We start from the raw sequence: 11,854 nt of genomic DNA, 5'->3' as shown, positions 1-11,854 counted from the left end.
CAATAAAATTATGCAAACTGCTACCGCTATTGTTGGGGAGGCTGAGGACTGTATAGGGGGTTGGATCGGGTGGTTATGCTCTTTTTGCCCCCAGGTGTCGGTCAGAACACAGGAGGGAAGATGTGGTTCAGTTTTGTTGCTTTACTGAATTATTGGCAAAAAGGTCACAGGCACTGTGGCTCATCGGGGCATGCAGGCAAACTGGCAAAAGGGTAAATGTGATTCTTGTGTGTGTGTTTATTGGATAAAGCTTGTGAAGGGTGTGTGTGTGTGTGTGTGTGTGTGTGTGTGTGTGTGTGTGTGTGTGTGTGTGTGTGTGTGTGTAGTTCTGCAGCAGACAGAAATACAGCACGTACGTCAATGCTCAACTTCTGATGTCACACAACACTAGTAGACGGCACACATTGCACAACTAACTGCCCGTAATGGTCCCACTATACTAAATAACCATAAATTAAATACAGTGAGCCCTCTTTACTTCGCGTTTCGTTTATCGCAGCTTCACTACATCGCGGATTGTTTTCCAAATTAAAAAAACATTTAAAAGTCAAAATAAAACTTCTAAATCGAGGAAACATGTGTCTAACCTTTAGGACAATGTAGTATTGCTCCAAAATGTTTGTTTACATTCCTTCAGAAGTCCATTTTTGCGTGTTAGCACGATTGCGAATTAGCATCTTTCCGCTCGTTTCTGACCGTACTTCGCGGATTTCATTTATCGCGGGTGGTTTTTGGAACCAATCATCCGCAATAAACGAGGGATTACTGTACTCTCGGCAACACACCAAACATAAGTCATCGAGACAACAAAATACATTTGCTGGCGACCGTTAGTCGCCGTGCCGCTGCGTAACAGCTGCTTGTACGATGCGAGGCAAATTTAAAGGAGCGAGCCGGAGCTGTCAATCAAACGGCGCGCACACAAAGCAAACCGTGATCAGACAAACGCCACAACAGTGGACAGTAGTAACAATGAAATGTATATACTCACTTTGTGTAAAGGACGCACACGATCACAGCAACATACTCGGTCAATACCAGCAACTTTTAACCTACCGCTTGGCACAAGTGAATGGGTATAATGTCTAGACCCCGAATATAAGACAACCCCCACTTTTTCAGTCTGATTTCAATGCAAAAAACATCGTCTTATATTGCGGCCAATATGGTACTATATATAAATACCCTGCTGGCCGTATAAGAGGTCAATTTAGACAAGCATGCTTAACAAAACTGGCATGTTAACTAAACCACGAGATCTCATCCCAGAACCTCAGCCCGTCGAGCTGATGGCGTACCGCGCCATGCTGCAAAACAAAAAGGTCCACTTTATGGCTTTTACCTTTGAAGGCTTCTGTAGGCTCTTCTCTTCCATTGTCAAACACGACACGACTGACAAACATGACCGAAGATGTAAAAAGGGGACTCCGAGGCCAACGTTGGAGTGAAAGGGAACTTTGATGATTTTTTTCTAAGGCAACGGCAATTTATTGCAGCCAACGGATGGTCCAAAGCTGGCCGCTTGGCAGCAGGTAGACAAATAGGGCTGCCCTGAGGCGGGCCAAAGGTCGATGGGATGAAAAAATGAAAGATCAAAGATTTAATCTGAAGATTATTCCATCAATCTGCTTGGCAGTGGTCGTCTTCTCCAAATAACGGTGGTAATCCCACACGTTAACGTTGCGACTTTTTGTTCATATTACGTCCACGCTTGGCGACAATGACGACCTCAGTGTCAATGGTGCAAACAGCGTCTTTATGCAAAGATCCGATAACTACGTTCATTACAGAGAAGATATGGGAAGAGTGTCAAAGCAGTACCGAAGTCCGAGAGCGCAAAGACCCAAACCGGATGCTGTCGAGGAGCTCCACAGCGTCAAAAGGCTCGAGTAACAAATCACACATTTTTGTCGCAGTCTCAAATCAATTGGTCTCGCCCACTGTCATTTCTACGCCGACTTTGAAGAAGGAGCCGAAATGAAGGCGTTGCAAACAAGCACGTTAACCCTTTTTTTGACACCTTTAACCCTTTTGAACACGTTACGGCACAAGGAGGAAGCGCGGGAGCAAGTGCCAACAAGTGAGCCAAGATGCAAGTCAACAAAGCAAACAAGCCCAAATGACGGCACAAAAATATACATGTCCTAAGTGCAGGGCCCGCTGGTCTGAAAGTCTGCCACTACGTGTCGGATTGTTGCAACGTAGCGGCAACTACTGGGAAGGAGGACTTACTTTCGATCAGATTTGAGTTGCTTTGAATTTCGGCGGCCGACATTGTCGGCCCAATGCCACACCTGGTATCGATGCTGATCCGTCCCGCCAACCTGCTCGCTATTGACTGGCCGGGCTGGTCACTGTAGGTTTTTGTGTGAAAAACACAAAAACCTTCACAACTTCAATCCAGACTTTACTGGATGCCAAATGCCCTGCTTTAATCCGGTTTGTGTGTGCGTGTGTGCCTGTGTGTGTATCATGAATGTGTGTATATGAATGGTTTAAAAAAGTAATTAGAGTCAATCTTCTTATGAGATAATTAAAGCAAAATGAAGCTTGTTTTTATTTTTGCTTTAATCTTTGCTTTTTCTGTTGTGGAATAAACTTAATTGACAACCACCTCACAAAACACACCTCATCCTCTGCTGTCTTTTGTGTCTCCTGATGTATTCATTTTGATGTCCTGCCAAAATAGGGTCCACTTCAGCAGTGTATCAATGAGGCCAGATTGAATCAAGTTTGGTCGCAATGCCAGTCTCTGTGAACCTGCTGTGAGGGTCTCTGTATGGTCAAGTCAGATTTGTTCTTGACACACTGATACTTGTACTAAATGATAATTCCTCTATGAAATGAGATGTAAAAAAGTGATAATAGTTGCATTTTGTGTGTGCGTGTGTGTGCACGTGTGTGTGTGTGCGTGCGGGATGAAAATGAAAAAGTCTACAGCAGCAGCAGTTGCAGCAGTTGCAGCAGTTGCTGCAGCAGCAACAGCAGCAGCAGCAGCACAAATAATCCTGATCGGATTGAAAAATTCAAATTGGTGCAATTAATCCTCCCAGATTGACACGAGACATCAGCGCCCACCCCCCAAACCACCACCTCCCTCCCACCCACACCCGGGGCCAGCTGGCCACCCATTGGCCACCGGCTTGATCCCCTGCACAGCCAAAGGTTCATAAATGAGGCGTGTTGAGCGGGCGGGTCCTGTTCGGTGCCCGTCTGTCTTTGTCGTCGCCACCTTCATCACTGGCGATGTCGGAAGTGATGCAGGACAAGTCCAAAGTCAAGTTGTTGCCTCCCGCATTTCCCGACAAGTCCCGGCTTCAAAGTTCAGGCTTGCGGTCCAAGGGCTTCGCCATCACGGACCTCCTGGGCCTCGAGTCCACATCTGCGTCGTTCGAGGGGGGCGAGGCTCAGAGTGGCGCTGGCTTGGGGCTGGGCCAGACCCTGGGCAGCGCCTTTTCTTTCCCAGGGGCTTCCCTCCCGCTGGGTCTGGGCTTCCTGTGCAGTCTGGCGGCTCAGCGGCCACCCGGGCCCACTGGAGGACCTCCCTGCTACTTGCCAGGTCACTTGCCGCTCCTGCAGAGACCCGACGGCCATTTCCTGCACAGCGCCGACCCCCACAGGGATACCTTCTCCGGTACGGCAAGCGCCCACCCGCCTGTCTTCTCCACCTTGGCTGTGACATTGTTGTTTGATGGCCATTTTGCTGCTTGCTGTTGTCAGATGATGAGATTCTGTCCGACCACGAGTCCAAAAGTTGTTCGGCTTCTCAGAAGAGGAAGAAGCGGCGCCACAGGTGACTACCAAACTTCTGCAAGTCTTGTTTCCATTACAGCCAACAGAAGTGGTGCATGGCGAGAGGTTCCTAATCCTCATTTCCCACCCAAACTACTTAAAAGTTCAGTTGACAAACTTTAAAATGAACTGGAGCTCGAACAAAAATGCTCGTGTCCGTCCGTACAGTGCCACGCTAGTAGACAACGGGTGCAACGTTCGTCTGACGAGCTCATCTTGTTGCTTGAGGAATTTTTTCAAGTTTTTTTTTTTGTAAACCGCACTCGGTTTGCGAGGGCTCGTACTCGCAAAGAGGGTCTTCTTCCGTCGGCCTTGAGCACACGCTGTCACGCGGCGCTTGTGACCTTGTCGCTAACTTTGCCCCCCGCCCGCCTCCTAGGACCGTCTTCACGTCCCACCAGCTGGAAGAACTGGAGAAAGCCTTCCACGAGGCCCACTACCCCGACGTCTACGCTCGAGAGATGCTCGCCGTCAAGACGGAGCTGCCCGAGGACCGCATTCAGGTGACACGCATTTCAGAAACCATTTGAATGTTATTGCACATTTAAGGCGCCACAAATAGCTGGCATTGGCCTGTGCAAATTTGGCCCATTTACGGCTCGTTGTACACAAATGCAAAGGTGGTCAGTCCGCTTGTGTTTGCAAGTGTGTGCGTTGTTTTGGAATGATTGCTCCATGGCAAGACAGTTGTGAGGCTGTTTTGGGGAGCAGTTGCAAGGACTGCGCCCAATACGTGACATCATGGCTGGCGTCTGAGGACTGAAGGCTTGATGAAGTGCCTGCATTGTGACCTCGCGTGTGATTTTGTGTGCCGCAGGTGTGGTTCCAGAACCGGCGCGCCAAGTGGCGCAAGCGTGAGAAGTGCTGGGGCCGCAGCAGCGTGATGGCCGAGTACGGCCTCTACGGGGCCATGGTGCGTCACTCTATCCCGCTCCCTGAGTCCATCCTCAACTCGGCTAAGAATGGCATGATGGGCTCCTGCGCCCCCTGGCTGCTCGGTGAGCCGCATGCACGTCAGTGCCACGCGCACGCACCACACGCACCACACGCACCACACGCACCACACGCACCACACGCACCACACGCACCACACGCACCACACGCACCACGCGCACCACACGCACCACGCGCACCACGCGCACCACGCGCACCACACGCACCACACGCACCACACGCACCACACGCACCACACGCACCACGCACCACACGCAGGCACAGGCTCCTCTGCCCAATCAGTGGACATCTCCCCACAACAATGCACCCAACTTGGGGATTTTTTTCCTTCTATGTACGGCAGAACAATTTCAAGTACAGACACTCGATGTGCTCGATGATGCCGACCAGTTTGATTAGCTGCACGCTCCAATATTTCAGTGACCTTGCTTCTTGAATTTCATGCCGGGCCTCCCCAAACAGTAACAAGACATGTTTCCTGGGCAACAACCAAAATCAGGTCTTCTGGCACTGCAGGTTTGAACTGTCCGGAGTGGCAGTCACTCACATGAACAAAAAAAAAAATGAAGAAAACAAAGCATTACAATGACTTTTGTCCAATGTGAGACCCGCCTCCCTGGTGCAGCACACCCGATTCAAATGATCAGATCATCAAGGTCTGCGGGAGCCCCACAACCATCCTGATCCTTCCTTTGAATTGGGTCTTGTCGCGTCTGGGAAATGGCAAAATCCTCCGGGACGGACCGTTTGACAGACGTGGAGAGTTAACATTTGTGTTGGTTTGAAGCCAATTCAGTTGCTATGTGGAGGCGCTTGCACCCTTTTCCCTTCCCGTGTTAGCAGGCTGAGCAAGACACGGACAGCGCTGAACTCTTGCTGCCTTCACAGACAAAACATACGTATTAGCAGGCGTCCAATCAAGTATTGTTGTCATCCACGAAAACGTCGAAATCAATCAACGGAGCTCGCGGTGTGCTTGTCTTGTCAGGAATGCACAGGAAGTCTCTGGAAATGTCATCTAAAAAGACCACCGCATCCCATCCTGACCGATTGGACTCAATGCGCACTTCCGACGCCTGCTGCCACACCCCTGATGTGGAGGAGGCGGAGCCTGAGGCCGCTGGGCACCGGAAGGAAGACAAGGAGAATGCAGAGGGGGAGGAGGACGAGGAGGGGGCGGAGGAGGAGGAGGAAGAGGAGGCCATGGATTTGTCTAGCTCCTCCAAACAGCAGCAGCTGCTGCAGAGCGAGATCGGCGCCCAACAGCTGTGCTGAGGCCGCAGCGCCGCCGCCGCATTACATTATTCAGCCGGCTGCCGCCATCTTGAAAACATGACACAACCACCTGAGTGCCACACGACACATCCTGTCGCCGTGGTGACAGCCCAGCGAGACGTCCGTTACCGGTGACAAGTTCGCAGCGGCGCAATCTGTTCCCGTGGCGACAACTCACCCGTGACGTCCCCCGTCACCATGACAACATGCACGCGGAGTACCCCACCCCCGTTAGCGCAGCGACCACACATCCGGCACATCCTCTGTCACCATGGCAACATGCGTGCCGCGCACCACTGTAACTGTGGCGGCAATTCAGCCGCCGCAACTCGTCATCAAAGACGATGCGACGTTTACACATTCGGCTCGAGCGCGCCGGCAGGCAAATGCTAGCGGCTAATTGCTAAAAGCTAAGTGCGAAGTGCTAAGAGCACAAAAGTGACGTTAGCGTAGTTAGTGGTGTGAAAAATGCGTCACTTGTTGACTTGCGATCGTTCCTTAGGGCCGCGCATGGATGATAAATATGTAAATGATGAGTTGATTGCCTTAGTCTTGTCCTTTCTTGTCTTCGTGTCACATTTCTCTTTTGTTGGAATACATTGAAATATATTGAATATCAACGTTTATACTGTTGGACAGCAGCAGCTGCACAATAAAACAAATATTTTTGGACTCCTCGTTCATTCATGCAGAATCGTGCGGCAACAAAGCGGGGAGGGGCAAGGAAAGGTTTAGCTAGGGCAGGGGTCGGGAACCTTTTTGGCGGACAGAGCCATAAATGCCCATTTTTAAAAAATAATTTCCCGTGAGAGCCATACCATTTATAAAAACGATAGGCTAAATACAATTAAATGCATGTATGTAAGTAAGACCAACGATTTATGAGTGTACTAATGTATTCTTTTTAATAACGTTTTTATATCGGAGCCTAGAAAAAAAAACCTCACCATTAATAAGACTTCTAGGGCTGCATCGTTTTGCTGATGGCTTTGTCGTCCGGTTGATATGCGGTGTGTCAGGTCTTGTTCCCAGTTTTGCTATGCGTCTAGGTTGCCATCGTTTCTGTTCGCGTCGCCCCTCCCTTCCTGTGTCACCTCAATCAATGTAACCGCGGTCACCTGCCTCGTGTTTCGTGTTTTGTATTTAAGTCCTGTCTGCCCCTCGCTCACCGTCGGATCATTGCATGTGTTACTGTCATGATGTCTGTTTGGTTCCTGTTCCTGTGTTTGGTAATGTCACCCTGTCTTTTTGTTCCACGTCTTTTACGGTCAGTCCTGTTGGTTTTGTTAGTAAGTCATGTCAGTTTGCCGAGTCTTTTGAGTTTCCCCCAATAAACCCTGGTCCAAGCTGCACTTGGTCGCCCTGCTCCATTTCCATCCACCCCGTATCCGTGACAGAGTGATCCGACCACTACAGCGACCAGCGCTTGGACCTTCCTCCACCACCAGCTCCCGTCTGCGACGCCCGAGCCACGTCTGTCGTCCGAGCATGTTCCAGAGCGATTGGCTCCGCTGTCGCCATCGGTCTTCGCTCCAGCGACGCCGGCTCCACGGCCGCCATTGGACTTCGCTGCCGCGACGCGGGACCCGCGGGCGCCATCGGAGTGCGTCCCGGCGCCATCGCCTCCGCGACAGTCATCGGACTTCGCTGCCGCGACGCCGGACCCGCGGCCGCCATCGGAGTGCCTCCCGACGCCATCAGACTCGCGGCCGCCAACGGGCTCCACCCCAGAGTCACCGGACTCGCGGCATTGCTGGACCTCGTGCCAACAATGCCGGACCCGCGATCGTCACAGACCCTGCTCCCACTGCTGAAACACTGACTCCTGCTGCTGCGTGCAGCTCTGACTGTCAGGACTCATCCCCGATCATGTCTGTGTGCTCGCCCCTCCCCTCCTGTGTGATCGTGTCCATAGTTTGTCAGTGTGTCTCTGTCACGATTCGTCCCCGGTCTCGCCCATGTTGTCATTGTTTTGTCAGTCTGTCTATGTGCTCGCCCCGCCCCTCCTGTGTGCCCATGATCAGTGCGATCATTCTCACCTGCTTCTTGTTACCTGTCTTGTATATTAAGTAGGGGTGTAAATCGCGGGTTTTGTCACGATACGATATCATATCGATACAAAGAACTACGATACGATATTTGCCGATATCTTAAAGCCTGCTGCGATTCATTCACGATATATCACGATATAGTGCTCTACGATCGATATTTCTTTTTTTAATAAAAAATATAGAACAATATCCTGATTTATAACAATTCATACGCAAAATCAACAAGGTACTGCAAACTCTTACAAGAGTATTGTAGTATACAAAGTGCGTATTTTAACACTGAACTTTGATGTCGTGTTTTTTCTTTAAATGTGCGGCGAGATTTGTGCTCCGTGAATATTTGATCACCGCATGGCAGGATTTACAAACTGCACGTGTCTTGTCCGTTGAGCCATCTTTTCTTTGGAATCCAAAGTGCAAACGAATGACTTGAAGCCTAAAGGGGAGCAAATTTCCTCGTCTTTTTGGACACTAGCCATAGCACCAGCCCAGGAGCCGCGTACTAGTTGTCGACTCCCCTTTCACGTGCCTGCTCTGCTCACAACACAACGCCGCGCACTGCTCCCTGCTCCCGGAAAGAGGAAGCAAGCAACAATGAACTGGATTTCAAAATAAAGTCGCGTCCAATGTCCGAGGTCAAACACGGCGATATAAATTGATGTTTACGTTTAGCATCGATGCCAATAAATCGTAGAGCATTATATCGATGAATCAATGTGTATCGATGTATCGTTACACCCCTAATATTAAGTCCTGTTTGTGTGTCACTCCCTGTCGGATCATTGTTGTCGTCAGGTCCTGTTGTTTTCTTGTCTCACGTCCTGGTCAGTCAGTCTAGTTATTGTTGTGTTAATGTCATGATGTCTTTTTGTTTCACGTCTTTTTCGGTCAGTCTTATTGTTAGGTTTTGGTGGTAAGTCATGTCAGTTTGCCGAGTCATTTTGAGTTTGTTTCAATAAACCCTGGTCCAAGCTGCACTTAGTCGCCCTGCTCCATTTCCACACTCCGAAGCCTGACACTGACTTTCGAATGCCGCTGATTGCGGCAATGACTTTTAGTGGCCGCCCGAGTGCGGTTCGGTTCGCCAAGTTGCCGCCCGAGTGCGGTTCTGTGCCCCAAGTTGCCGCCCGAGTGCGGTTCTGTGCCCCAAGTTGCTGCCCGAGTGCGGTTCTGTGCCCCAAGTTGCCGCCCGAGTGTGGTTCTGTGCCCCAAGTTGCCGCCCGAGTGCGGTTCTGTCCCCCATGTTGCCGCCCGAGTGCGGTTCAGGTTCTGTGTGAGTTGCCGTCCGAGTGCGGTTCAGGTTCTGTGTGAGTGGCCGCCCGAGTGCGGTTCAGGTTCTGTGTGAGGGGCCGCCCGAGTGCGGTTCAGGTTCTGTGTGAGTTGCCGCCCGAGTGCGGTTCAGGTTCTGTGTGAGTTGCCGCCCGAGTGCGGTTCAGGTTCTGTGTGAGTTGCCGCCGATTGCGGGTCAGGTCCCCAGTGTGTGCCGTGATTGTGGCCCTGGGCCCCTGAACGCCGCCGAGTGCAGTTCTGTCCCCCCAAATGCTGCTGATTGCGGTTCAGGTCCCCAGTGTGTGCTGCGATTGTAGCCCTGGCCCCCTGAGCGCCACAGAGTGCAGTTCTATCCCCCAAAGTTGCTGCCGATTGCGGTTCAGGTCCCCAGTGTGTGCCGCGAGTGTGGCCCTGGGCCCCTGAACGCCGCTGAGTGCAGTTCAGTCCCCCAAGTCGCCGCCGAGTGCGGTTGTTTCCCCAGTCGCCGCCGAGCGCGATTCAGGCTGTTTCTAAAACCAGTAGGGTCGTCTGGACTGGTGCGCTTCCCCCCCCCCCCCCTCTGTCAGGTCTCGTCCCCAGTTTTGCTATGTGTCTAGGTTGCCATAGTTTCTGTTCGTTTCGCCCCTCCCTTCCTGTGTCACCTCAATCAATGTAACCGCGGTCACCTGCCTCGTGTTTCGTCTTTTGTATTTAAGTCCTATCTGCCCCTCGCTCACCGTCGGATCATTGCATGTGTTACTGTCATGATGTCTGTTTGGTTTGTGTTCCTGTCTTTGGTAATGTCACCCTGTCTTTTTGTTCCACGAATTTGTCGGTCAGTCCTGTTGTTGGTTTTGTTGTACCATGATTTTCTTAAAAAAAAAAAAAAAAAAAAAAAATTAAAAAATAATTTGTACCCATGTATAATGCGCACCCCAGATTTTAGGACAATAAATTAGTTAAATTTTGCGCATTATACACGGAAAAAAACGGTAATTCACAGGTGATTAGACCACTTGTCAGGATGGGTTTGGAGTCTGTTAAGATAGAGTTAACTGGCGCTAGGCTAGACTCCCAGCATGCACATAGCTCCTTGTGTAGACTAGAGCGTGATAGTTTGAATAGTGCTACAGTACACATAAACGCACTTTCTACTGGGGTAGTAGACAAATCCAATCACTCCACCCCGACCGGTTTTGCTGATGAAACGGTGCCTGTTTCAGATAATTCTACACGTGTAACGAACATTTACTATCAGATTCATCATATGATATCAGTCGTATCATCCCACCGCGCTAACAAACACTTGAGAGGTGATGTCAGGCCTAGAGAACACAATCTTACTCGCATCTCGTATAAATATCCTTCGATAGATACGCACCCGGATCGACCAATTACACTTAAACTTGGTTTTATGAATATTAGATCGCTTCATACGAAAGCCGTTCTCGTTAATGATCTCATCACAGAACATAATCTAAACGTTTTTGGTCTCTGCGAGACCTGGTTAAAACCTAATGAACTGATGCCGCTTAATGAGGCCTCGCCTCCAAATTTTGTGAGTTCGCATGTGGCGCGTCCTCGAAAAAAGGGTGGGGGTGTCGCCCTCATCTCGAATTCCGAGCTTAGTTTTAGGCCTCGTTTCGATCAACGTATTTAAAACATTTGAGGTTCTCACAGTCCGATCCACCGCTTTACCGTCATTTTATCTTGCTGTTACTTACCGTCCACCCAGGGCTTACTCTGGCTTCCTGGATGAATTTTCGGAATTTGTGGCTGATCTAGTAACCAATGCGGATAATATAATTATCATGGGCGATTTCAACATCCACATGAATTTACCGTCAGAGCCACTTACTTCGGCGTTTCAGACTTTAACTGATACGTTTGGTTTTACGCAAGCCGTACAGGCAGCAACGCATAAGAATGGAAATACCATAGATCTGGTATTATCCCGAGGACTTGCAACCTCAAATATAGCAGTACACTACTGTTTTGTCTGATCATTACTTAATAAAGTTTGAAATTCTAGTTCCTTGTCAAAGACAAGAGAGCAATCAGCATTAAAGGAGCCATCATTTCAACTCCATGACTGCAACTGCGCTATCTGAGACACTGTCGCCGGCAACCGCTATATTTCCCACATACGCCGGCTCTATTGATAATCTTACAAATGAACTCAATGCGACATTGTTAAATGCCATTGACGCTGTGGCGCCGTTACGTCTGAAAACTCGCCATAGAGTGCCTACTCCGTGGTTCACAGATGAAACGCGTACGCTTAAGCAATTATGTAGAAAGCAAGAGCGCAGATGGCGTCTAACCAAACTTGAGGTTTTCCATCAGGCATGGCAGGATAGCCTCCTGAAATATAAAGATGCGCTTATCTTAGCAAAAACTCTGTATTTTTTGCAAGTTATTAATCTCAATAAAAACAATCCGAAACACCTATTTGATACAGTGGCAAAGCTGACTCTGCGCCAGCCGACCCCCGATAGTTCCTTCCACTCAGCTGACGAGTTCATGACATTTTT

General features: G+C 49.8%; 1 protein-coding gene across 1 annotated transcript; it reads left to right on the top strand.

Annotated features, from left to right (window-relative positions):
- Positions 1 to 3,246: 3,246 nt before the first annotated feature.
- Positions 3,247 to 6,021, top strand: vsx1 (visual system homeobox 1 homolog, chx10-like). The gene is made up of 5 exons (XM_061285619.1): positions 3,247 to 3,634; positions 3,721 to 3,793; positions 4,172 to 4,295; positions 4,610 to 4,805; positions 5,735 to 6,021. The coding sequence occupies exons 1-5, from the start codon at positions 3,247 to 3,249 to the stop codon at positions 6,019 to 6,021; spliced, it is 1,068 nt and encodes a 355-aa protein (XP_061141603.1).
- Positions 6,022 to 11,854: the final 5,833 nt, after the last annotated feature.

The sequence above is a fragment of the Syngnathus typhle genome, linkage group LG8 (assembly GCF_033458585.1).
Source record: "Syngnathus typhle isolate RoL2023-S1 ecotype Sweden linkage group LG8, RoL_Styp_1.0, whole genome shotgun sequence".
In the NCBI taxonomy this organism is placed as follows: Eukaryota; Metazoa; Chordata; class Actinopteri; order Syngnathiformes; family Syngnathidae; genus Syngnathus; species Syngnathus typhle.
The sequence above is the reverse complement of the archived record's forward strand: the minus strand, read 5'-3'. Positions and strand labels throughout refer to the sequence as shown.

Bases quoted from the DNA above. Each gene is read 5' to 3' on its own strand.
- vsx1 (XM_061285619.1), top strand. From the start codon at position 3,247: ATGTCGGAAGTGATGCAGGACAAGTCCAAAGTCAAGTTGTTGCCTCCC. The intron at 3,635-3,720 runs GTACGGCAAGCG...TGCTGTTGTCAG, and splicing joins CCACAGGGATACCTTCTCCG to ATGATGAGATTCTGTCCGAC. The intron at 4,296-4,609 runs GTGACACGCATT...TGTGTGCCGCAG, and splicing joins TGCCCGAGGACCGCATTCAG to GTGTGGTTCCAGAACCGGCG.